The sequence below is a fragment of the Anas platyrhynchos genome, chromosome 1, assembly GCF_047663525.1.
Source record: "Anas platyrhynchos isolate ZD024472 breed Pekin duck chromosome 1, IASCAAS_PekinDuck_T2T, whole genome shotgun sequence".
NCBI classification, from domain to species: domain Eukaryota; kingdom Metazoa; phylum Chordata; class Aves; order Anseriformes; family Anatidae; genus Anas; species Anas platyrhynchos.
In genome coordinates this window covers 28619385-28646597 of record NC_092587.1, presented here as the reverse complement: position 1 = coordinate 28646597, position 27213 = coordinate 28619385, and the positions used below count along the sequence as shown (strand labels likewise).

Below are 27213 nucleotides of genomic sequence, written 5' to 3'. Positions count from 1 at the left end.
GAGGTCATAAAAGAACAGAAAGCAGTCATAAAACTCTCTTGTTCCCAGTCCAGGGAACTGAGGTAGACCCAGCATGAGAGGGCCTGCCTTTGTTCACAAAATGGTTACCAGCTGCACTTTAAGTATGGAGTATCCATTGTAGGAAGTGATGATGTTCATTTTCAAGTTGACTGATGTCACGTATCTGTAGTAATGTAACATCACCGTAATGAATGTGCTTATGACAAAGATAGACAACTAAAAATGCTACCTATCACTTATTAGAAAATTTTACTTGTCCTGAAAGATGAAAAGCTGTTTTCTTCTTATTGCCAAGCTCTAAATCATCATTATTAGCTGTTGCTGGGGAGGGAAGGGTATTTATAGGAGTTACTTTTTATATTTAGCCTGCTCTGACTTAAGTAGTGCATACTTTTTAAAATAGTAAAGGGAAACACTCCTTCAGTTGGTAGCAGTTCAAGACTTAATAAAATTGGTATGTTCATTTCTCTTCAAGGAGAGATGCAGGCTCCAAGTGGGGAAACACCTCATTTTAAAATTAATCCATTGTCTGTTAATTCATGTTGGGGTAAGAGCATGTCTTCTACATAATAAAGCATTGCTAAGGTCTGCAGCAATATAAAACAAATCAGATGATCACAGTAAGGCAGGTGAGAAGAAGGGCAAGGGGAAATTTGCAGGGAAATCAGCAGCTGTTTGGAGTTTCTGAGCTCCACAGGCCAGGAATACTATTTGCATGTAGTTCAGTAATTGCTCTTTTGGGAAAAACACTTGAGATAGCAGCTGCCTGTGTCTAGTTTCTCCCATCTCACCACCTCTTCTCGTGTTGGGGTATGTTGCCCCAGCAAAGCATGCAGGCCTTTTACCCACAAAGCCTTTAAAGCAATGCTCAAGTTGAGGAGATAAGTTGTTGGTGAGGCAATTCATCTCTGTGTATTTTAAAAATAGTTGTTTTTTCTTGGGTTTATATCAAGTCCTGCAGTTCCTTTAATCGTGTATTTTCTACTGTGTGAACTATTAACAATGTCAAGTCTATTTTTTTCTCTGGTTTTGTTAGGGATTTCTTAGGAATCTCTGGAGATGTTTGCTGGGAGTTCTTGCAGCCCAGATGAAAGAGCAAAGGAACTTGAATATATAACAAAGCCACCCTTGGTCCTAGATGCTTATCAAGCTGTAAAGTTTTTTGCTTTTTTTCCTGTTTTTGACAAAATTGAAAGAGTTTCAAAAAACTTTCGAAGAACTCTATCCCACCCAATTGCTCAGCTTCAGTCTTTTGACACTTTCATGATCATGTCCCCAGTTATCCAGTTACCTTGGATTTTTCCAGTGGTACAAGAGCCGATTTAGCTTTTGTGTTTCTTTTTCTCTCCTCGGAATACATATAGATGAGGGCAGAAAACTTCTTGCAAGATACTTCATTGCCTTCTTTGCAGAAATACCATAAAGAAACAGCAACAATAACAAAGCTTGTGCATAGCTGTTATCTATCCCCTTTCCCCTTCAATTAAAAGTCGAAGCTCAATACTGGCTGCTGTTTTGAACAAGCACTTTTGTGAACATACACTCCACGCTGCTAAGGGAAAAACCTGTTAGCATCCATCTTCATTTTGCAGTGGTTGTGAGCTCGTATCCTCTCATTAAGGTTTTAACAGTAGAGCTAGAGGAAAGTTGTGTGCAGCTGTGAGAACATGTGGTGAGACATGTTAATGGCTTCGTGTTATCTCACAGTAATGGTGACATTAATGAGTCTCCCTTGTAACTCGGAGAGTTTGCACACTACCATGTCGCATTCCTGAATTAATTACTGAATTTTCATTCCATAATCTTTAATGGCATTACGTTTAGAGCTGTCTAGAGATATTTGTGTATCATTTACCTGATAGACAGTAACAGCTTTGAAAGTTCTCATTAAATTGTTAAATGATGTGTATCTTTAAATTCTTTTTCCAAACAGCCGTAAAGACAATAACACTTGTTACTAAGGATGTTATTAAATATATTTATTAGAGGAAGTACTTGAATGAAATAAATGAAAGAATGACCTTTTTGTTCATTGTATTTTTTTACTGGGGACAAGATCATCAACTATGATCTTTGTGAATGCTTCGCAGCTATCAAAAGCATGAGTTCAAAACTACTATTTCAATTACTGGTTAGTTGGCCCTGGTTTATTTTTAAAGACAGGAAGAACCTGTCAAAGGAAAGAAAAACAGTAGCTAAAGATCACTGCTGGAATTTTAGTAGAGTGCTTCAGCTTTTTATTGTCTGTTATTTATATCACAGTCATGCCGAGAGTGCCTGCCATTGTGCTGAACACTGCACAAAAGTATTGTGAAAGGCTTTGTGCTGAAGGTCTTTAAGGTATAAATAAACAATACAGAAGGTAAAAGGAAGAACAGAACATCATGAATAGGTGTGCTTACATTCAGCTCTGGGAAGAGGGTGGAAGAGAAACTATATTCTAATCTGTGCCTCAGCTCATGCTGCTTCTCTGTAGTATTCTGTGGCTAGGTTTGTGCTACACCTTTTTACCAGCATAACCTTGTGTGAGATACAAGTACTGGCTAGTGTAGCTATGCCAACTAAAGTCTCAGAAGCAATAGCTGTATTGTTTCATCAGCTTCTTCTTCATGTTGCATGAAGAAGAAGATGGGCAGATTGGATTGAGCAAGTGTGCTGGCAAACACAAACCGGTGATCAAACATCCCCACCTTGGCCAATTCTTGGTAGGGTTGCAACACTGGTGTTACACAGAACTTGAATGCTCTTCCTGGGAGCTCTGTGCCAATCATTTTCTTCACAGATCTATTGTGGGGAGCCCATTAAAAGATAAAAGTATTGTTATTTTTAAAAGTTATTACTAAGGCAGTGCTGTATGACTGCCTTTAACTCAGAAATACCAGAGTGATCCAAAATAAACTGTTGATTATGACTTCCCAAATATTCATTCATTTGATACGTAAAATGTGATGTGAATCATAAAATGTTTTTCTTTTTTCTTTTTCACCAGGAATTTGGAAAGTCCTGGGAGGAAGTGCAGTCCGAGGATGATCGGGAATTAATAGATAACCTGGAAGAGTAAGTAAGAGTTAAGTATGTACACATAATAAAGACTTGAAAGAACATTACTGTTGAAAGTAGTTACAGGGAAAATGCTGTGCATAGTTCGTACAGTTAAAATTCATTTAAGCCAGTCAAATCAACTTCAAATAGTTCTCATCAAAGACATTTCTCCACAATGAGAACTATAAATTTCATATTTCAACCACAAGCCTACATTTGTTTTGTGGTGTGTTTTTTTTTTGTTTGTTTGTTTGTTTTCATATAGTTCAAACAACAGTCTTTATGATTTATAAATGATGTGGGCAAAACTTTTTTTTTTTTTTACTTCCGTATTTAAAAATGGTTGAACTGCATTTGCTCACATTTCAAATCTAGAGTAAGCATCCAAAATGTCAGAAGAAGGTCTATGAAAAAGTCTGATAAAAAGGTAACAGCTAGAGATTAAGGAAGAGTTTTGAAGGAACCTTCAGTGGTGCTGTTTGAGGGCAACATGTGCCTCTGTCTGTTATTCTTGGCTCCAGGCCTTCAGGTCACTACTGAACCTCCACTACCCATCTGTATCTGCCTGTGACTTAAGTTTAACTTTACTTGTTTAAAAACTGGGTGCAATAATACCACTATTTCAAAGCAGTGTTGTGGATCTAAATGAATAAATGTTGGTATTTATTCTCTATGTGTGCATCTAAATGAGTGTCTGTTTCTAGAATACTATTTTATAAGTTACACTTCAAGTGAACTGTGTGTGATGTTTATGTCTGTGGCTGGTATATTGCAAGATTAGAAAAACTTGAAAGATCTTACAAAAATAAATACTGAAAGCAATTTTTTTATAACTTATCAAACTGGATAGAAACTGAAGTTAAGATCCTGTTAGCAGTGCATGCAAATTCAGGTACAATTTACTGCCTACCTGCACAGGAATTACTCAGCAATAACTGCTCAGTTATTCTTGAATTTCTAATTTTTTTAGACAGTAAAGCAGTTTCTAACCATATATTCAGCTTTAAATCCACATTCTTTTCCACCCCTTTAAAGTATTCAGTTTCTCTGAATTTATTTCCGATGCTGTAAGAGCAGAAGCTGAAGTGCTCTTTCGCAAAATATCTCTACTCTTTTCCACAACTAAATGAATATTTTTGACTCTTACTCATAAGAGACTGGTCTGACTGGGAAGAGCATCCTGTGTGTGCAGTTTGCCTGTTCTGTGAACAACAAGCAGACACCACCGGAAAACTCTATCTTCACATGCAGGTAGGACTGGTGGTGGTGGTTTTACGCTGATGGGCAGCTTAGCTCCACCACACTGCTCTTTCACTCCTGTCCTCAAAGTAAAAAAAAAAAAAAAAAAAAAAGAAGGGGAGAAAATATGATGAAAAAAAAAATGAGTTAAGATAAGGACAGGCAGATTGCTCAACAATAATCATCACAGGCAAAACAGAGTCAGCATAGGGAGATGAATGTAACTTAATGCCAACTAATAACAGAGTAGGGCAGTGAGAACTAAGCAATCTAAAAGCACCTCCCCCTTCCAATCTGCCATCTTCCACCTCCTCCCCCTGAGCAGAACAGGAGAACGGGGACTGGGGGCTGCGGTCAGTCCCTGACGCTTCGTTTCCACTGCTCCTTCACGGTCCCTCTCTGCCCCTGCTCCTACGGGGGCTCTCCATGTGCCGCAGCCTCCTCCGGGCCACATCCACCTGCTCTACTGGGGGCTCCTCCACGGGCTGCAGCGTGGAGATCTGCTCCATGTGGGACCCATGGGCTGCAGGGGGACAGCCTGCTCCACCAGGGGCCTCTCCACAGGCTGCGGGGGAACTGCTGCTGCATGCCCGGAGCACCTTCTGCCCTCGTGCTGCAGGGCTGCTTCTTTCACATTTTCTCACCCCTCTCTCCCAGCTGATGTGTAACATCAGTTTTGTCCCCCTTTCTTAAATCTGCTCTCCCAGAGGCCCAACCAGCGTTGGCTCTGGCCAGCAGCGGGTCCCTTTTGGATCTGTCTGGAGCTGGCTGTGATCTGACATGGGGCAGGGCCTTGTCTCCTCTCACAGCAGCCATCACCGCTGCAGCTCCCTCCCCACTACCAAAACCTTGCTATGTAAGCCAGATACAGTTGTTTGAATTATCAGTTCTTTCAGTGCTTTGAAAGTCAAAAGTAGGATTGTGGCATCTTTCTTAAGATCAAACCAGCTGCTGAACTGGAATGCCTTCTTTTAGTGCACAATGAAGGCGCTGCATCTCTAGCATCTGCCCTCTACAATATTCAGTAGAATCAAGTTTTACATTGGTAGTATGAATAGCTATTACTTTTGAGAGTACAGACTGGTACATAGCATTAAAAAAGTAGCATTTTTAATAATAAAGTTGCTTGATGATTTAACACATTCGATGGTTAGCATCTGTGTTTCAGTTTTAATAAACTATTTAATAGCAGAGTTGCAGTTTAACTGAATATGAAAGTTTCTGATGAAATAACTTTTGGGCGTTATTCCATACATTAGTGTTTGCATGTCTGTATGTCTGTGAGTCTGAAAAACTGAGCTGTCTTCAGTGTGAACTAATACAAGTATTGGGAGTGAGAATTTTTCCTTTCCTTTTCTTTTTTTTCTCTAGAAATCACATGGATTTGACTTCCTTAAAATAAAGTCAGAACATGGTGAGTAAGAGATGCTGTAATTGTCAGCATTTGCTGCTAGTGTGGCGAAAACCACATTATAAGAATACTGGAAAACAACTGTATCAATTTGATTTTTGTTTGGACATCTACCTTCTCCATTCCGGAAACTCTTTCTGCCAGCTTATAAAAGACAGCCAAGAACACTTTATTTTTCTGGGACTCTCATACCTGTATCAGCTCCTTGCTTTCTGCATGCTCCTCAAGATTTTAATTCATTACAAAAATGAAGTCAGATTTGAAAAAAAAAGAAGCTTTTGTTAACTGCACTTTCCCTGCTTCTTTCCTCAGCAGAGTTGCTAGTGCCGAGGATGTGTGCTATTTTCTTTAGAACCATTAGATTCTTTCACAGAGTGGCCTCTGCAAATAGCTGCTCTATGAGTCCCACATCCGGCTGGTGGAGCCCTGGAATAAGTATTACTATTATTATTAGGATTATTATTATTATGCCTGTTAAGACTTGCGTGCAATTTAGAAGGCTGTGGTCTAAGCTGCGTTTGCCCAATGTTTCCTTTCTTCTCTAGACTGAGGGGAAGCAAAATGTTTGTAATTTTTACTGTAAAAGAAGGACCAGTTCCCCTGCAGCTGGGAAGAAACATTTGCTCAGTCAGTTTGCTGAGTTACAGCATTCAGCCAGTCCTGCCTTCAGTAACCTTTATGAACCTTTATGCTTAATTTACAAATGCTTTCCTGGCTTAAGTTTTATATTCCTCAAGTGCTTGTTTGCTACTGTCTCTCCTAGGTCTGAACTTTTATCAGCAAGTAAAGCTGGTGAACTTCATAAGGAGGGAAATCCATCATTGTCGTTGTTACAATTGCCAGGAAAAATTCCAGTCTAAAGGAGACTTGATAAGTCATATGGAAGAAACAAAACACATCACATTCCTGCCAGCCAGGTCTACATGGGACCAACCACAGTAAGGACGAACATACTTCTTCCAGCATTTATACTGCTGTCTGTTAATGTCTGTAAAGCAAAAAGTTGAAAGTTGTTTTTTGCCAGTGCTGCAGTGCCCAGAGCTCCCCAGCTCTACTAACAGATAAAATAATAAGTGGTCTCAAAACTACTCAGAATTAGAAATCCCTGTACTATCTGAAGCTAAAATGAACATGGGATACTGCTCTTCTAGTTGCATCCTGGATGCAGTGTCACCATAAGCTGTGTCTGCACTGTCAAGTTAGTGGGCTAGAGGTCTTATGGCAAAGTTGTCTTTGGCGTGTGTTTGCAGTCATGCAGTGCACAGTGAAAAGCACAAATGTTGAGCTCTGAGCACTTTCTCCTGGTGGAACAAAGGTTGACTCTGTGCACTAAGGCAGCATCTCAAACGCTTGACCTTCTAGGCACAAGGTCTTTGAGCCATTAGCTCTCTACAGAGATGCGATTCCTGCCTAGGATGGGCATCTGGCACACATTTCATCGCTAGTAAAGGTAGTGAACATACGGTTCTGGAAACAAATCAAACCCCTTATTTTGCACATCTAATGTAGATATATGTATAATAACTACCTAAATTTAGGCATCAGAACAAGATAGCTTTTTATCCATGTTTTTTCACAGAACAAATGGAGAGAGTGTAACATAGCATTGATTCAGATTGCAAGGAGGTTCTGTAGGTCTAGGGGATGATGGCATAGATGGTAGAGCACAGGGAGTGTTCTCACTTAAAAAAATCTGTTGAGCATTTGTTATGGGACAGATCTGGATCTGTGGCCTCAGTTGTGAGAATGGGCAGGGGAAAAAATGGGGGAAGGCTTGTCTGTTGCTGTTGCTACCTCTTCTGTGTGACTCTTCCAAGGTGTACGTGTCAATAGATTTTTTGAGCATGCTGATTACTCATTGCAGAAAACTGAACTTTCTCATTTTTCTGTTTTATGAATCTAATCTCATAAAATAAGCACAGCCTTTTTAAAACAAAATACGTTACTATCTAGTAATATTTTATTCTGTTAAAACTTGTTCCTTCCAGGTATTATTTTCCTACCTATGAAAATGATACGCTGCTATGTACACTCTCGGACAGTGAAGATGTGGTAACTGAGGATCAAAGTGAAGATGTCCCCGTTGTAAGTGAAGATATATCCAATCTAAAAGCTCTCAAACAGAGCAGTGTTTTAAACCAGCTACTGTGTGAAGAGAACAGTCAGGAAAAAAATTGACCTTGAATTACAGTTGCTGACCTTTGAGTGTTTCTCCTGGAAGACAAAAAACACATTCTTCCCCTCATATTGGACTACAGTTCACCTCGTTAACATTCTCACTGGGCAAATATTACATGAATGGGAATACTAAATAAAATTTATGTGCAAAGTTGTTTTGTTTACCTTCCTTTAAGCTATAGCTTTATTTTAAGACTAAGTGCTGGATTTTCTGCTTGGTTCTTAGAATTCTGTTGGTATTATTCAAAAATAGGATTTTTTTCTTTTTTTTTTCTTCTGAGTATACCAAAATCAGAGTTCTACTTTAAGACCATCTCATAAAAAGCATGAAAAATTGAGACAGTGTGTCTTTATATATGAGCCAATGAGTAAAACTGCTACGCGTTACTGCTCTTAGAGAGCATATGGAAAAGAACCTGAATTTCACTTTCGGTCTGTTACATAAAGCAAATTTTGCTACTTTTAGAATTCTTCAAAGTGAATATGGATCTGTATATTTCTATTATTCATTATCAAAATACCAGATACGGAGTGCCTGTTCTGAAAACTGGTTCAGAAACATTGGTAAAGCTCTGCAGGACTGCATGGAATGCTGTCAATATGAAGCCTCAAAATGTATAGGACAATTGCAGTCTTGGTTGCATCAAAAATCCACAGAATTTAAAATAGCCTTATTGTATGGTCATGAACTGAGATACAAAAGAAATTACTTCACAGAATCACAGTACTTAGGGGACTGCAGGCACGTAAGTCCAAATTAAATCCTCAAAATCTCTACTCAGCTGTCCATTGAAGTTACCATTATTTACTATAATACGGAACTTCCCCACGTAATAGTTCCCCACTTGGGTGTGAAACACTTGGGTGTAAAACACCCAAGTAAGTCTCTAAAATGTCTCTTTGCTATTGTCATCTCTCAGTTCCATCACTGCCTCTGAATTTTGGTTAGATTGCTACTGCTGATCTCTGCCTCTGAATTCTGGTTAGTTTGCTACTGCTGATCTCTCACGTGGTGATAGGTCTTCACCATGTCCAGAAACACCATGGTGTTGATAGGGCAAAGCAGCTCATACCGTAAGTCTTGCTAGGATTGATCAACACTAGGTATTCTTGCTTCTGTTTCTCCTCTAAAATTTTATTTATGGTATTTATGGTATTTATTTATTCAGTTTTGGCTTTGTGTAATAGCTTTCAAAAGGTAACCTGTTCCTTTTTATTCTTTAGCTCAGTGTTAAAGCACTTGCCCAAAGTATGGGAGACTTAGCTCAGTGCCCTTCCCTGCCTGAAAAGATTCAAAGCCGTAGCTTTCTCTTTCCACAAGTCCCTTTATGTGAAATAGATTGCTGTCAATAAGAGTTACGTTTGTCATTAGGTGGTGATTAAGAATTAGATACCAGTCCCTAGGAGCAGGAGCTAAAGCTCAAATCTTTACACATGTTCTGCTAAGCTTCTATATCCAGCCTAATTCACCATGCAGTGTATTTGCATCAGTTTCTTTTGATTTGTAGTGAACTTGGTTTCTCCTGGCACTACCCATCACCCAGTAGCACCTCTCTTTGCTTCCCCTTTCCTTTTTGCTTTGGGGCCCAGGTGCTCTAGAGATAGGTTACAACAACAGGATGCTGAAAACGTACTGAGAAAGGCAGAGCAGCCCCCTAACTGCACAGTGAAACAGACACAGAAGCAATTTCTCTCTCTGTCAGGAGGAAATGGAATAGAAGTGGTTCAGCAGGTGCTGAGAATACAGACAAAGGAAGGGGGCAGATGTAGTCATATATCTGCATTGGCTTTGAATAAGCTGCTTCAAAAAGTTATTTTTTCTTTTCTTTGAACTGGAACATACGACCATCTTAAAGAAACTATAGTTTGTACTTCTTGCATGTGAAATGTATTTAATTTCATGCAGTAATTGGATGTTGCTATTGATTTTTTTTTTTCATTTTGTGTAGTTTTCTTCCCAGGCATCTACTTTTCTTCCTAAATTAGAAATTGATCCCAGTCTTTGCTTTTCCATCAGATTCTCCAGCTGAGATGGGAGTAAGAGTTAGTAGGGTTTACATTAATAATAAGTGTGCTGTTGAGCAGTGGAAGAAATCAGCAAGGGAACTGTGGGTAAATCAGCAGCACACAGATGTGTTTTATGGCAAGCCAATCTCCAAAGGGCACGTTAAGGGAAAAGATAAAATTTTATTGTTATATCATAAAGTGAAATAGCAAAATGTTTCCTAATCAAGAGGAATGTCATGCTGAGTCACTCAAAACCCTACAAAATGAAATCAAGAATGTTAATATCAGCAATGAGATGGCTGTTGTTCCTGGTTCTAACAGGAATCTGAAACTGCAATTTTTCAGTGTAGAATTAAGAGAGTATGTAAGAGGAATTTTAAAAACAGCATGGTCTGCTTGACTTTTTTGAGTAGAGAAGAAAAGGTACTTAGGAAAAAATGTATCAACAGTGTACCAATTCACTGAAAATAAAGGGAACACGAAGAGTCAGATTAAGAGTTGACCTTGTTACTTCAAGTATTCACAGCAGGCAATGAGGGAGGTTTAAAGTCTGAACTTATGGGTTCAGAGAGAAAGTTGGGGTACAATTTCTAGAGTAAAAATTGAGCGTCTTCGTTTAAGCACAATGATGCTTCTAGAGATTTTGCTTGAACATACTGTCTTTGTATAATAGCCATGGTTTTCCCAGGGAATAGTTGTCCTCTGTCTAAATCACAGCTAATAATCCGTGTCTGTTTTAAAACTGAAGTATTTTTTCTGCCACTGGATAGGAGACACAGTAATGACTGCAGGCAATGTATAGGCTCAGCTCTTATATGAGCAAATACATACTTCTAACATGAGCATTTTTGGAAGAATTACAAAATAGTTTTTTTATAAGCCATGGAATGGACAGAGTTGGGGTTGGCAACTCTGCTTGACAGAGTGAAAGTAGGAGAATGAGTGGTGCTAATTGTTATGAAAAAAGCTGCGCTGGTACGAAAAAAGCTGCTCTGGTTTAAGTCCAGCACACATTTCTTACCATAACATTTCCTCTTAGCTTAGATACTCACTCCATGTACGTACTCCCTTCGCTTCATCTAAAACTGTCCCCTTGTTTTGAATAGTAAAAGGAGCAAAAAGGCTTGTGTCCTGGTGACCAGCAATTTCTCCTGCCTGCTTTAAAAATACCTTAATTATATCTCTGATACTCTTCCACACACAATTTATTCTGACAATTCTGTGCAGACTTGATCTTTCTTAATGAGTTAATGGTTACTGACTTTCATGTAAGACACTTACAGTTTTCAGTTTCTGTATTACATCTGTCTGGCATGCTTTGCAAGAACTGTCAGTGGCTGCTCTCAGCTGGCTAAATGGTAAGCCATGTGTGAAACACCCAAGTGAGTCTCTAAAATGTCTCTTTGCTATTGTCATCTCTCAGTTCCATCACTGCCTCTGAATTCTGGTCAGATCGCTACTGGTGATCTCTCATTTTCCCTCTCTTATTGTTCACAGAGCAATTTGTTCGATGTAAGTCTGATACAAGGCACCTGTATACAATGCAGTTACTTTCTTCCCAGTCTCCTATGAGCAAAGTCAAATCCAGAGTGGACATTGGACGTGGTCCTTGGAAAGGTCTGCCATTGAACAGCAGCAAATTTCATGGCTTTGCTTACGACTTGTTGCTGTATGAAATGTCCTCGCATTATTGCATTTTATTTACATACAGAGGCAAAGGAGAATCAAAGGTCCCTGGAGAAAATCTGTTTTTATCAGTGGCAATGATTTTGATTTTCCCTGGGAAGTTTTGTTAAATCTGTCTTTGATGTGCCATTTTTGTTTGGTTGTTTTGTTGCTAAAATGCTTTCTTGGCTTTCGTTACACTAGAAAGACAGGAGTATGGTCAAATTATACCCCCATCTATCTCTGCCAGGTCCATAAACCTTGGTTAGGTAACAACTGTTGCGTAGCCCAGGTATTTGTAACCTTGCAGTGAGTTACTGCAATTACACCTCACCGTCATTAGGATCAGCTCTGCTGAAATGCTGCAGGCAGCCCAGGCTGAACAAAAAGCCCAGCTAATGTAAAACTCATTCCTTTTCTCCACAAGTACTGAATGTGCCATTCTGCCCAAAGCTGTTGGTTTTTGTGTGTTTGTTTGTTTGTTTTCCCCTCTATTGGAAGTTTTCTGCTACTGAGGCTCACTTCATTTGACTTCGTCCACCAGTGAAAATTTTAGCTGCCTCGAGTTTGATTTTAGAGCTTCCTTCCCCAAACTCTTTCTCATGAAGATCCAGATCAGGTTAGAAATTGCCATGTGACCTATTACCTGAAATTACATTTGATATTTTACATTCCTGATAAATTCACTCTCTCTGCTTGAAAAGCAGGGAAATTCAGGATATGTACAATCAAAAATATATCAGTCTTGTTTGCACTAGTTTAGATAGAAGTAAAAGCATTTTCTTGCTATAAATGTTCCTTGTAACACAGTTCTCTGTCTGGTTTACCATCCTGGGACCAAGGATCTGCCTCTGTGTAGAATACGTACAAACTTAATGTCTGAGCTTCCATTATAGACAGCCAGTGTAGCCCGTGGATCCTAGCGAGTCATTCAGCTCACTCCACAGTAAACAGCTAAAACTTTATTCAGTTCTTCACAGGCAGGCATCTAAGTGTCCTCTGAGATGTTTGGAAATAACCGGGTCTCTGTCAGCTGCTCCTAAAGGATGCTGAGCTCTCAAAGGTCTCATGTCAGTTCTGTCAACTGTACACAGGCAAATGCCATGGAGCATCTCGGATGGCCCTGAGGCATACCAAAGTCTGAGCAGCTAAATCCAGCACCTTTGGCTGGTAGCTAAATATCTCTTTTAGGCTATGTGGACTATAATGGAAACTGGCACCTAGGTCACATCAGTTCACCTACATCTGGCCTCCTAAATTTGGTTACATTAATTCAGATCAGAATCCTACCCTACTGTTACGTAATTAATTTAATCTGAAGATGGAGGTCTGCATGGATCAGGTGATTTGCCTTCTGGAAAAAAAACTAGCCTTGACAGCTGTATTGGAAATATCTGAAACCAGTCATTTAATCTCTGTCCCTGTTCTCACAGCAGCTTTGGGGGCAGGAGGACAATTGATTACCATTAGGCATGTGTGGTCATGGGTTAAATTGTAATCATGGATCTAAATGCACAAATTGCTAAAAACAGCAAAAGCATCACAATATATAATTACATAAGAGTTTCCTTGATCCAGAGACTATCAGTTAAAGTTAGCTACTGAGGAGATGCCTGCTGAACAGGAGTAGTCAAGAAGCTGGCCAAGTTCCACAGGCAGTTTGTAACAGCTCGGTTCTTCCTTCCCATGAACTACTGTGTCTTGGAAGTCCCTCCTGAGTCTGAATACAGGTGAAGAAGATGGTGATAGAAGTTCAGGGATTGCATTGAGGAATATGGCTAAAACTACTAGCCTGTTCCACTCCTGCCTTTCTGAGCACATCCCAGGTTTTCCATATCCCTGTTAAAATGCGAAGTGATGATACTGTGATATTCCAAAACAAACGGGTTATGGCTTATGGTGATTAATTTAATCTGGCTCTTGACATGAATTACAGCAGTCTTTGTACCAACTCAACACAGAAGAAGGCTTTAGGTAATGCTTCAAATAGCCGTATCCCCTCTGGGTGCCTTTGCAAGGAGTTTGTAGCTCTGCACAAAGCTGGTACTGAAAAGCCCCCAGTGAAATGTGGCCCCATGGCTGGCAGCCCCTACCTTTCAGTACCGACATCAAACAGGAAGCCAGGACACTACAAGGACCCAGGTGTGAATTCAGACTGCAGGAGCTGCAGCTAGGTGTGAAACCCAGGTCAGATATTAGTCATTACTGACTCTTATTTTAAAATTTGTGGGCTGATAGTTGTTTTTGCAAGTGTTAAAAAAAAAAAAAAAGTACAAAGAAAGTACAAAGAACATGAGGATCCTTATCAGATCACAGGATGTGAAGATATATTGTTCTTTATCTGCATTTAATGCTCCTTTGTGCCCACTCACTGACTCTGAGCCCACTCACTGCCTCTGAGCACTCCTGGAAGGTCTCGCTGCGGGCACCACACCATTATCAGTAAGCAGATCAGAGACCTTCCAGAAACCTTTGCTCCTCATTTTGGCACCTTGAGGAGCCCAGAAAGTGCCAGGGGCAGCTCTCTGCTATTACTGCTGAGCACCTGGACACCGGTGAAGTGCAGATGTGTTTCTTTGGGATAAACGTGTCAAAATTTCGGGCTCAGAGGCAGCTGTGCAATGTGTTTGTGTCGCATCAGGTCAGGATGTGGTGAGATCCAGCAGAACAATTACAGGCAAGCTCCTGGCGGTGCCTCAAGCCACAGCACCACTAAGTGTTATTTTTCATTTCCATGCTCTCTGGAAATATCAGAACATTGAAATAAATAATGCAGAAATGACCGATTCCTCTCATTAGAAAGGCTGTCTTTGCAAACCGCCTGCCACAGAGCTGAGTGCTGCTTTAACCTTGAGGTGGGTTTTTCCAGTTGGCTTGTGGTTGGTGTGTTACTTTCTGATGCACATCTGCCTTGATACCATTTACAGAAACACTGCTGTGAGTCTTCACTGATACCGGACCCGTTCTAATAAACTGCCTGTGCTGCATGATGGTTCTGTTTGAGTCTGGGTGAAATAAAGAACAAATAATTATGGACAGGGCTCAGCTTTAGAGAAGAAAGCTCATGAACAAGTGACAGTCTTGGCCTCCTGAATTCCTACAGATGAATTACATCCTTTGACAAATGTTGCTTCTTCCCTCTGTTGCCTCAGTTTCCTAACCAGCAAGATGGTGATTGTGCAAGAACAGCTTCCAGATAAAAATGCCACTTATCAGACAGGCTTCCAACACAGGCAGCTTATCTGTATCGGTCACGTTATCATATTTAAAATATTTTGCTAAAAAGGTGACTAGATCACCATCAAAATAGTTATTAATTCAGTAAGAAACAAGTGCTCAGTTGCACACAAAGACCAATTCTCTGTAAGGAAAAAAAACATCACAGGACATAGAATGGCAATGTTCCACGCAGGGCTAGAGAAGGTGCTCACATTAGCCTCCTGGAAGTCATAAAAGCTATAACTCCATGAGTTTGCTGAGATTAAAAGAAAGATGTTCAAAGTATTGTTAATCCTTTAATTCGCTTAATTGTTGCTTTGCTTTGTGTACAGTCTCCATTTGAAATCCTGGTTTTCTGGAGCTGTCCCAGCACGGATTTAATACTTTCCTTACAAAGTACATACCTGTGGGGTATGTAAGAAAGATTTCTCAGGATTCTCTTATGTTTGTGGTATTGTATGTACCTTACCTTTGCTTCAGGGTAGGAAAGTTTCTAAATTAAGAGGGGACTTTTTCTCTCCATTATAGCAGATATTTGGATAAATTCCCCTCGCAAATTTACTGCAATAGTACCTTTAATAATGTTCTTTTCTTCGTCAGAGGCCTGAGCTTTCTGACTTGCATTGAGCCAGTCAGACAAACAGGCCACATTTCAGGTAAGCAATCTGGGAAATTACAGATTACTTGGTAACACTGATGCTGTTTCTGTGGACATAAAGCAAGAAAAATATCTTAATGCCAGATGCTTAATTTCTTTCTCTTTCTCTCTCTCTCTCTCTTTTTTTTTTTTTTTTTTTTTTTTCCCATGGAAACCAATGGGAATCCAGCAAAGGATTTTTAATAAAAAGACTCTCAATGTTCTTGGTGCATTGGGGCTGGAAAAAATCTGAAGATTTTAGCCAAGTGGGTGCTTACACCTGAGGCAGTCCCAGAGCACTCTCAGCTACCTGCCCCCCTTAAGCATGGTTTGGGGGTACAGGGGCAGCTGCCAGCTACCCTTTGAGCTCTCAGAAGGGGGCTGGGGGCTGTGCTGCAATCTATCAGCATGGATCATTGTCCCCTGAGTGCCAGACCATCCCCAGTGACCAGCAACCTTTAAATACCAAAGTGAGCGCTTCTGCTGCTTCCTGGAGCCACTGGGAAAATGTTTAATTGCTCCTAATGACTGGTTTAAAATCAGTTAGATAGGATTCCAGTCAATATCTAAAATGAATTTCAACACCCTGCCAAGCAAGAATTTGTAGAAATAAATAAATAAATAAATAAATAAAATGCTATTTAGGTTTGTTTTATTTTTTTCAGTTTGAAAAAATAGTTCTTTCACGTTTGACGAAGCATATCCATTAAATTTCTTTTCGGCTTTGTGCTGATTACAAATGTTACAGTTGAGACTCTACACTCTTTGTTCCCAGTGTTTTCTCCCCCTGCCACCATCCCTCCTGTGTCTCCTGGCCACCTCCTGCTCCTCACCCAGGCCCACCTGGCAGGCCCAGAGGAGCGCATCTGCAGCGTGAGCTCTGACTGATCCTCCTCCCGTGGGACAGCAGAGCTCGATAAGACAGTAGCAGCAGCTGAAAGCTGACCTGAGAAGAAAGAAAGGGCTGTGGGGCTAAGAGAAAGGAACCTGTAAAAATTATGCCCCAGGTGCTATGTTAAAAATAAGACTAAAATGAAAAAGTAAATTGGATCATAAGTGGTGGAGAAATCACAGGAGGGACCGTGGGCTGCCTTGGAACACAAAAAGGAAACTTGCGCTGACTTCCAGAGTGATGGCAGTGGCTGGAAGGAAAAGAAATTAAGGAAGATGACAAGACTACTACCAAACATTTTCTGTTAGAATAAAAATATTAAGCTAAAAATACCAGGGCAACCCTGGCCAAAAATAGAGCTGAGAAAGCCAGAGCATCAACCTGTCATCTCAGTGGAAACAGCAGTTGCCGATGAAGCCGCGTAACTGCCTGAGGTATCAGTGTGCCAGCTGAAAGCTAGACTAAATACTATTTCAGGTAGCTAAGGGTGTAAAAGAGCTTAGCACATGTGCGGGGTGTCTCCTGTGCAGATTTACAGCCCTGCAAAGGCAGTGGAAGCTAGTGAGTACGTCCTGTTACGTGTTGTCTGTGTGCTGGCCATGAAGCAAAAGGCAAAAACAGACTTTTTGCATGTATGTTGGATGATCCAAGTGAATTTGGTAGTTATGGGGTCTTGCAAAATGGCTTTTGTAAATCGATAGTGATAAATTATGTACTAATCTATTGGACATAGCAATATGTGAGTGCAATGTAAACATGATTGGTGTCATCTCTTGTGCAAGCTATGAACTGATGTTCTGGTGGCTACAAAATAGTAACAGAAATATAGATTTTTTTTTTTCTGTTTTCAAAGAACCAACTAATATTTCTTCCTTTTAATTATAGATCTTTTATGTCTGCTTGTGAGAAGGCTGTATCCATCTAGAAGATTTGATCTTTTTGCTATGGTGGTTTTACTCGGCTGAGCAGCTGAGCTCCACCACAACCACTCTCTCACTCCCCCTCCTCAAAGGGAAAGGGGGAGAAAATGAGATGCAAAGGGCTCAAGGGTTGAGATAAGGACAGGGAGATCACTCAGCAATTATTGTGATGGTCAAAACAGACTCAGCACAGGGAGATTAATGAAATTTATTACCTATTACTAACAAGCTAGAGCAGTGAGAAACAAAAAGCAAACTAAAAACACCTTCCCCTCATCCACCCTCCTCTACCTCCTCACCCCAGCAGCGCAGGGGGACAGGGAATGGGGGCTGCAGTCAGTCCCTGTCACTTCCTCTCTGACCCTCCTTCACGGTCACAGAGAGTGAGGAAGGGAAGGAGGTCTCTTCATTTTCTCCCCCTGCCTTCAGCAGCTGGGTGCCACCACTTCTTCAGCCCTCAAGCTCTTCTGTAGCCAACTGCCCTCTAATCTCATGGCAGCTTCCCCTTTTCCTTTGGTGGTGGGAGGTTACAGCCTCCCAATCCTCTTAGGAGAGCCAGAAGAGTAAGAAAGCTTCCTAGCTCCTTCTTAGGAGAATGTTTTGTTATATTCCCCTTCCTCCACTTTGTAGCAGGGCATGGGCTCTTACCCCCTCCTCAGCAGATCACGGAAGGGATTGCAGGTGTATGGCTCACTGTCAAGTCCTGCTGTCTTTAATCCCTTCTTCCCGTTGAGGGCAGTAACTTACACACTGGCTACAAACACAACTTGAAATCATTTTTGGCTCAGAAAAACAGTGGACCAGATCCCCACCCCCTGTGCACCTGCACCAGCTAGGCCTTTCCATGCCAGTTCTGCCCAGAGTGTGAAAGAAAATGGTGAATGCCCTTCCACAATTTAAAGCTGGATGAAATCAGCCTCCTGTGGGCTCCATACCTTACCGAGAAGACATGCCTGCAGCCTTCACTCAGGAAATTGCATGTGAGTGAGCAGAAGGCTTTTGGACACAAACTCCCTCATCTTTTTCTGCTGGGTCCCTGTTGGTATGCTGGCGGGTTTAGGCTTCATCTTAGGATGCGTGTCCCTATGGACTATAAAGGGACCCAGGTACCAAACAGGGCCTCTGATTTCACAGCTAGGACAGGTACCTAAGGGCTTCACATAGTGTCTGAGCTACACGCAAAGGCCGCTAAAGCACTTGCAGTCCCTACCTGTGTGTAAAGCTGGGTGCTGAGAAGGACATATCTGGTGAAGAAACTGCTGTGCAGTGTCCAGCACTGCCTTGCTTTAGCACGAGCTTGGGTGCTCAAGGCAGCACTCTCATGTCGGTGCTATTTAACTCCCTATAGCCCTGCAGGTAATTGCTATGAAAGGGACTCGTGCCGTAACAGCTACCACAACTTTGCCATTATGTGATTAACAAACTGCAGAGGTCTCTCCCGTCTTTTCCTACACAGTGTTTCTGTTCCTGTTTGAAATCGTTTCTGTCACTGGTGACAGATTGCAAACTACCTTACCTTTGGAAAGCTGACCGCTTTAGGCTCTGCATCCATTAGTGTCATTTAGCACATGTGGAGAAACACAGAAGAAGCAACAGAGAAAAAAAATGAAAAAACAGAGAAGCAACTGCTTCTCCAGCCTGGTGTGCTGCAGACTTCCTACTGAAAAATCGTGTGTGATGTTTTGACAGCAAACATTGCCAAGCATGCAAGACTTCTGAAATTAGCCACTTAACATGCTGGAGTCCGCAGACAAACTACAAATAGCAGCCTGCTTTCTCAAAATGTTGAATAATTTAAATTCACAAATTCATTCCTACTAATCTTTAGGGACAGAAAAAAATGACTTTGTGTCCTTCACAAAAATAAATAAATAAATAAATAAATGGAGTTGAGATGGTAGGCAAAAATAAATAAATAAAACCACTGACATGGAAAGATAGATCTGTGGCAACTTCAGAAGTACAGAAATACAGAAATATTCCTATGTATACAGGGTGTTTTCACACTAACTAGTTAACTCCACCACACCATTATCTCCCTCCGCATCCTCAAAAGAGCAATGGGAGAAAATATGATGGAAAAGGGCTCCAGGGTTGAGATAAGGACATGGAGATCACTCAACAATTGGCATAATGGGCAAAACAGACACAGTGTACGGAGATTAATGTAATTTATTGCCTATTAGTAACAGAGTAGAGCAGTGAGAACTAAAAGCAAAACAAAATCACCTTTCCCCCATCCACCCTCCTCTACTGCCTCCTCCCCAGCAGCACAGGGGAACAGGGAATGGGGGCTGCGGTCAGTCCCTGCCGCTTCATCTCTGCTGCTCCTTCCCAGTCCCTCTCTGCCCCTGCTCCCCGTGGGGTCCCTCCCACAGGATGCCGTCCTTCCAGAACTGAGCCTGCGGGGGCTGCCACAGGCAGCAGCTCTTCAAGAACTGCTCCCTCTTGGCTCCGTACCACAGGGTCCATCCCCCAGGAGCAAACTGCTCCAGCACGGGTTTATGAAGAAAGAAGCACCGGGGGAAAGACTTCATTCTATCTGTTTCTGCATATTAATTTCGCAAACTTTTATTTTTCTCTCTCTTTTTTACAAGTGTTCTGTGAATCCATCAATGTTCTTTTCCCCACTGTGATAAGCTGTCAAGTTCTGCTGAGGGTGCCCTGTCCTTAAGAAAGAGACAAGGTCTCTGGAGCCCAATGCCAGAAGTGCCCTGTGTGTATGAGCAGTGATCACGCTGGTTCCCTGTTCTGGGTATAGGGAATTGCAAGACACGTGGAGATATAATGAACTAGGAGAAACCCTCTTTGCATTTGATTCCTAAATCCTTGTTGTATAGGGTATTTTCTTAGGATAGGCAAGCAGACTGTTTAATGATTCAGTAGGTTCTCATTAAAAAACATTGGGAAGTCTTGACGTTACCTTAGCCAATACAAACAACATTATTACAGTCTTACTACTGCTTCCCTCTCCTCTCCCCTGTCACATCTTAATCCTGTTTAGGTCTTGGGCTCTGAGAATCAAGGATATATCCATTTGTATTTGTGGAGTGCCAAATTCTCATGAGTACCTTTCCTGCTTTGACTGAGGTTCTGGCATAATATAAAAAATAAATGATAATATTAGCTCCCAGCTCCTTCTTTCAAGCACTGGGTAAGTGCATTCTCTCATACTTCATGCGCAGTTATCATCAATTTATAATTAGGTTCAACTACTTCACTATTCTGCACACTCTTCCAGCTGGCATATAAGCCTACATGAAATTTTATTATTAATACCACAAGCATTTCTATTCCTAGATAAGGAAAGAAAAAGTTCAAGTTTTCTGATCATTGAAGGGAATAAAGGCAGATTTACAGGCATCTTTGAAGTCTGAATAGAAGAATCACACTATACTGCTTGCTGTCTTTAATTCACAGAAAATGTTAAAGTCATATACTTTTACAGTAATTTTACAAATTGCCTTGGATCATTAGACATTTTACAGCTTCAGGGAACTACAATTAGCTTTTGCTTATCGCTGCTGGGGTGTGTCCCACTAGCTCTACTACATGCTAAATCACATCCTCTGAATTACTTAAATGCTTGCTTAATTTTCTCTTAAACCACATCATTCCCTCTCTAATGTATTTCATTAATGTGTCCTCTTCATGTTTTCTAGGACAGACTGATTCTATGCTATTATCTTTACAGAAATTGTTGGATTCACCTGGAGCAGGGACTTAAGGATAGAATAATTACAATGAGGTCTAGCTGCTACACACCAAAGTCTTAAAACTGGTAACATTTCTAGTGCAAACCTATGCCCCTGTGAGGAAAGTCATCTTCCAGAACTACCTGGAAGTCATTTAGATGCACGTCAAGCCCATTAATTGAAAAGGGTGGCTAGGACTACTCTACTCAAAATTTCCATCACTCTTGCCTGGACAAAACCAAGGCGTGAACCAGTTGTGTTAGTTGTGTGATGAGGAGAGGCATTATTCTGCTTCATTATTATTATTATTATTATTATTATTATTATTATTATTATTATTATTATTATTATTATTATTATTATTATTATTATATCTTTGAGTTAAACATGCTACAATACTCAAATACAGTGTCAGTGAAGTAATATGTACCATAAGTACCTGGTAACCAACTGTGGGCCACGGGGAAAGGTGCTGTGCACTGTCATACAAGAATCTAAGCCCTGCTTCTCAGGCATACCTTGTAGGACCATGTGGTACCTGCACACTGTTCTTGCTTACTATCTGTTTGCAGGAATTGTTTTTAGGATACTATACTGAAAACCTCTTCCTACATCCAACATACATTCATTTGCATTCACGTGGGACTGACTGCACATGGCCATTTCACTAGCTGGACGCTGGATAGTATCCTACTTTTCCAAACGGAGACATTGCTCAACAGGAGCAAAGGAATTTGAAAGCAACCTGTAGCTACTCAGTGAGAATGAGGAATCATTTCTTATCATCCCTCAGCAATTCTGACTTCAGTGAAACACACAGGGTGATACATGTAACTCCAGTTACCTGTGTAGGGAGAGTTTGCTACTTTCTAGTAACTGTGCTAGTCTGCTGGTAGAGCTGTGTAAACATGGCTGTATTTTTAGGCTCTTTTTAGACAAATGTTTCCTCCAACTTGCCTCTGGTCTGCTCTGAGTTTAAACTGGGAGTGTTTCAGACTTCTGACTAATGAGGGTACATGTCTCTGGTGTGAGGCAGTTCTGCAGAAAAGCTCTGAGCTACCTCCAAGTAAGATCCACATGGTACAGTGTTGCGCCTTGTAGACAAGCTGTGTCTGTTTTGGCCTGGGGCCTGAATATTACAAAGATCATACATATCCTAGCTGGGCTGGCCATTAAAGAGATTACTGTGTTGGTAAGAGGACAAGGTAAGGTCTGCTACTAATGCGTGCCAACAAAACATCCTCGCTTTAAATCCCTGTTCACCATAAGCCAGCGTGCCAGGTCTGTTCCAAAAACAAGCCCTCTGCTTTCACTACCTAGCGACAGAGAGGCACAGCTTAAAGCCTAACGTGCCAAGTCCTTGCTAAAAATCAGCCATGTACTGGTCCCAGCGAGCAGCCTGCTGTGGTCAGAGATGTGGTCTTTAGTACACAGATGCAAAAATATACCTTGACCTCTGCCCGGGGCTGCACTGAAAAGTCGGTGTACAACAGCAGGGCTCAGTTATATGCTCAATTACTGTGAAATTTTGGCATTTCCAGCAACCAGGCTTGCAAGTTAGGTGCACCGCACAGACTTTTGTACACTGCTGTTTTGCAAATCAGGCTCTACGAGCCCAGAAGCAAGTTGAGAAAAGAAGTGAGTCAAGGGGCAGCCTGGATGCCTCTTTGTGAAATCATTCAGCTGGAAACAGGCTCCGTGCCAGCTTTTCCTTTTCTATGATGTTTTCCTTTCAGGTTTGGGTCCACTGACTACCTCTGTCTCTTTTGAAGATTTCCCTTTGAACGCTGCGTTCTTGCTTCACGGGGAAGCAGAGCCATGGGAGCACCAGCAAAAAAGCATTTGTAGCTCCAGCATCCAGAGTCCTGGCCTCTCTCTTCGTTTCCTTAGGACTCCCCACATTTTCAACCCCCGTGCAACCCAAGTCACTGCTGGCAGCAGTGGGTTTGCCAGTTCCCAGTTTCTCCGAGGTATTATTAGGGCATCACCCACTTTTGCAGGGCAAGGAAATTACTTGGAAACCTGTGTAGCAATTGGAACATAATCTCCGTAAAAAGATGGAGAGGTTTTTCTTTTTAACCTTAAAGAAATAGGAACCCAGCTTGATGATGCCTAACAAACCTCTGAACCCCTTGCTGAGCCTGTTGAAAGACATAGATCTAAATTAGGCTCTCTGCAGGTGGCTAGAGAAACTTGAATCTGAAATATCGATCAGTCAGAAAGCGTGGCTGTTGGAAAAACGTGGTGGTTTGTAGCCACATTTCACTGTCTGCCTTTGCCCAGGTGTGTTACAGATAGCAGGCCTTCCCGTGCTTTTAGGGTACAGCCAAAAAAAGGTGTAAACTCCCTGTGAAATGGGGAATTTTTTCACTGTCAGATGGGAATGAAAGAAAAGAGAACCCATGGGAAAAATCAGGAGGTGGCTGAGCATGCATCAGCTTTTTAGGTATTTACACTCACCACTGAACTCACCAAGCCCACCCCTCAGGAGCCAGGTAATCCCAGGGACAGCTGGGTCACTACAGCAAAGCCATAGCTCAGAACAAGTCTTTGTCAGTGGGTTCAAGAGGCAAATAAAAGCATGCTCATTTTATAGTATTATATTTTATAGAGTAGTCTGTAGTGAATTTGCATGGCATGACCTCCCTGTACATTCTCACCTACACAACAAAAGGATTAGGCACAAGCTGGTGATTTCCATTTGTGGCAACTGTGACATTACAAAAATTACTTTGCTTGCATGACAGCAAATGAAAGGTTTCAAAAATTGCATTTGGGTCAGTCAGATGCAATTTGATTTCCTCTTTTTATCTTAAAGCTGGAATGAATAAATGACAATAGAGAGAAAGTGGCAATTGGTTATTGAAAACTGCTTGCTGCCCATTTCAAAACAGTACTAATGGGCCATGCGTGGCCAGTTTGTACTCCAGCTGGGAACTGGGAACTGGATTAATTGCTGAAATGCACTACTGTTGAAGGGAAAAAGGTACTTCACAAGAAAAAAAGGTGAAATATTATATGGAAAAGTAAGATGTTGCCAAAATACACTTTTCTTTGTAGGACCTTTGGGTCTAGGCAAGCCAGTTTTTTAGCGTAGAAACATAGTGCTAGAAAGTTTTTGAGCAGTTCTTTCAAAAGTGAGGAGGTGGCTTTAATGGAGGGGAAGCATTTCATGGGTTTTCTGGTTAACACAGTGAGTCGGGTGGAAGATTCAGCCACTAGTTTACACAGAGCCCAGAATTCCTCTGAGGACAGGAGGGCTCTGTAGGGGCAAGGAGGACAGCATGCTCCTCGTGGCCACCAAGGGGGCCACTGCCCACGAGCCTAGGCAGCGAGGCCTTATAGGGTCAAGGGAAAATCCCAGGTTTGCCATGCACAATACATCGCCAAAAACAACCACAGTTGTGTCTTCCTTACAGAGGGATCAGCAGAGAAAGGTGCTGATCTGTGACTGATTTTAGTCTTGATAAAAAGAGCAGATTCTGTTATCCTGTATTACCTGTGTTTCTCCTTTAGTCACTATCTGTTTTGTTGCTGGTAACTTCTCTGTGCAACAGAAATCTGTTTGGAAATTTGGAGGCCAAGTACATCATAAATAAATGATATTATTTTTACAATTTCAAATACAGTTACAAAAGATTTGTTGTAATTTTCTGTAAAATGTAAAAAAGTATAATGAACAGTTGTCTGTTAATTCTGGTTTTGGTTAAAACAATTTTGGGTTACACAAGCTGTTTTCTAAGTCCTGAAATAATACTTTAGGGAAAATTTATGGTTAGAAAGGCTATTCAGAGCTCTAATTTTGCACAGATGAGGCATTTGACCCTCTTCCTGTGGTCACACAGACAACTGACCAAGCAGCTGCAAGCAGCTTTCACACCTGCAGCATCCTTTCATGCCTGGGCAGTGCTCACGGACTGAACCGAGAGATTGTAACCTCTCCTGACACGAATATTACACCAAGCAGGGCAGCCTGTTTGAGAATCTAACACTTATAAGCCACTGTCACCTGAACCAGCTTGCTGTGTAAGTCACACCAGTGCTGGAAACCCAGAGCAGAATTCAGACCTGCTTTGGGTGCCTGCTCTGCCAAACCATTGCTGGAGGAGCGCACTTGCAAGAAGTGATTCCCACAGGAAACCCAGCATGTTGCAGGATTAATCTCTCTGCTGCGGCTAACTCACTTTGGTTTTATGGGTTTTGTTTCCAATGCAGATAGCTCTCAAGAGAGAACTCCACATTCCTGCTTTACGCATGTTACCTGGGAGTGGAGTGCCCTGATGGGGGCAAGGACTGGCGGATACAGCAGGCAAGGAGTGGTGAATGCATCAGGAAAGGACTGGTGAATGCAGCAGCCTCTCGTGACATCGGGGATTCCTCATGACACACCTTCGGTCCAGAGATCCCAGCACTGCAGGCACTGCTTGTGCAGGGGTCAGTGCAGCGGCTCCCAGGAATGCTGGGCTGCAGCCAAAGGTTAAGCAGGGCAAGGAGAAAACGACATGGATAAACTGCAGGTTGTCCTTCTGGAGGGTACGGCGGTGTGGGGTATTGAAAACTGAGGTGCTGGAGGGAGCAAAGCCTGGTGTCAGCTCCTTGCTGCCCCAGCAAAACAGGAGCTCAACATCAGCACAGGCATGAACACATCAGCGTTATCACAAAGGCAAGGGGCTGTGGACTTCCACAGCTGTAACATGACTTTCATCATATTAGCTGTATTCTGCTCCTTGCTGGATGTTGTAGCTCCTTCTGCTTAAAAAAATAAAAATAAAAAATACCAGCCTTCCTTTTAGTAAGGGTAATTTTACACTTACAGTTTGGAAGCAAAATCATCAAACTAACCTGGATGTGCCTGAGTAAAACAGACATTAAGCACCAAATTAACAGAAAACAGAATGGGTTTTAAGTAGCATCTTAATCCACTTCTCCACTACTGCACCTTTTGAAGGGCTGGTTTGGCAACTGTGAAGATAAAAGGCGTGATACTCCTTAGAAACAGTACAAAGACTTCCAAAAGTCTTGCAGAGCCCTTTAATCCTAATTTTGTGCTCTGACAACCTTCTGCAGTTAAGTACTTCCTCAGCAGCAAAGCTGCCCTTGGATCTGACAGAAGTGCACTCCTCGAACCGCAGCAGCTTTGCCCACGTCTTTGGGTGGGTTTCTCTGCTGAATCACATGGGATCTCTTAGCAGGCAGAAGGATGTCTGAGCAACAGCTGTTGCTTTGTTATTTTGCTTCATTTTGTTTTGTTTTCAGGTGTCAGAACAGCACCCGGGTGACCTTTCCTATAGATTTTGGCCTCCCCATTCCTTCTCCACTTTGGTGTCAGTTTGGACGATGCTCACTGTCATTCCTCACCACTGCTCCTACTTGGACCCGCACTTCCCACAGTCAACTTGACAAACAAACTGCAGTGCCTGAGAGAATTTGTTTCTAAAATCCTTTTGTTCCTCTCTTTTGGTCCTAGAGCAAGTTTTACTGATTGTAGTTATTGTGCAAAAAATGGTAGGAAAGCTCTGTGACCCCATGAGTAATGGTCCTTCTTCTGTGCGGCTTCTTTCTGCTCCAGGCAGTGTGTGTGACTGGACTGGAGAAAAAGGCAGCTGAAGATAAGCTAGAGGAGAAAAGGAAAACAGATTATGAAAATAAAGGCAGTTTCTCCTTGGGGATGATCTCCTGTCTGAAGAGCTGAAATCTCGCTTCCTTGTCCTTCGTCTTCTGCTTGTTGTTAGCAAATCACAGAATCACAGAATCTCTAGGTTGGAAGAGACCTCAAGATCATCGAGTCCAACCTCTAACCTAACACTAACAGTACCCACTAAACCATATCCCTAAGTTCTACATCTAAACGTCTTTTGAAGACTTCCAGGGATGGTGACTCCACCACCTCCCTGGGCAGCCCGTTCCAGTGCCTAACAACCCTTTCAGTAAAGAAATTCTTCCTAACATCTAACCTAAAACTCCCCTGGCGTAACTTTAGCCCATTCCCCCTCGTCCTGTCACCAGGCACATGGGAGAACAGGCCAACCCCCACCTCGCTACAGCCTCCTTTAATGTACTTATACAGAGCAATAAGGTCGCCCCTGAGCCTCCTCTTCTCTAGGCTGAACAAGCCCAGCTCCTTCAGCCGCTCCTCATAGGACTTGCTCTCCAGGCCCCTCACCAGCTTCGTCGCCCTTCTTTGGACCCGCTCAAGCACCTCGATGTCCTTCTTGTAGCGAGGGGCCCAAAACTGAACACAGTACTCGAGGTGCGGCCTCACCAGAGCCGAGTACAGGGGGACGATC

At 41.8% G+C, this 27213-nt stretch overlaps 1 protein-coding gene across 2 annotated transcripts in view; it reads left to right on the top strand.

The window, feature by feature from the left end:
• ZNF277 (zinc finger protein 277) overlaps positions 1 to 8045 on the top strand; it is a 55769-nt gene extending 47724 nt beyond the window's left edge. For both annotated transcript variants that reach the window (XM_038166641.2, XM_038166651.2), the window contains 5 exons: positions 3011 to 3078; positions 4218 to 4314; positions 5674 to 5716; positions 6477 to 6651; positions 7702 to 8045. In XM_038166641.2, the coding sequence (XP_038022569.2) occupies positions 3011 to 3078; positions 4218 to 4314; positions 5674 to 5716; positions 6477 to 6651; positions 7702 to 7891 (573 nt within the window). In that variant the 3' untranslated portion in view covers positions 7892 to 8045. The remainder of the gene's footprint in view (positions 1 to 3010; positions 3079 to 4217; positions 4315 to 5673; positions 5717 to 6476; positions 6652 to 7701) is intronic.
• Positions 8046 to 27213: the final 19168 nt, after the last annotated feature.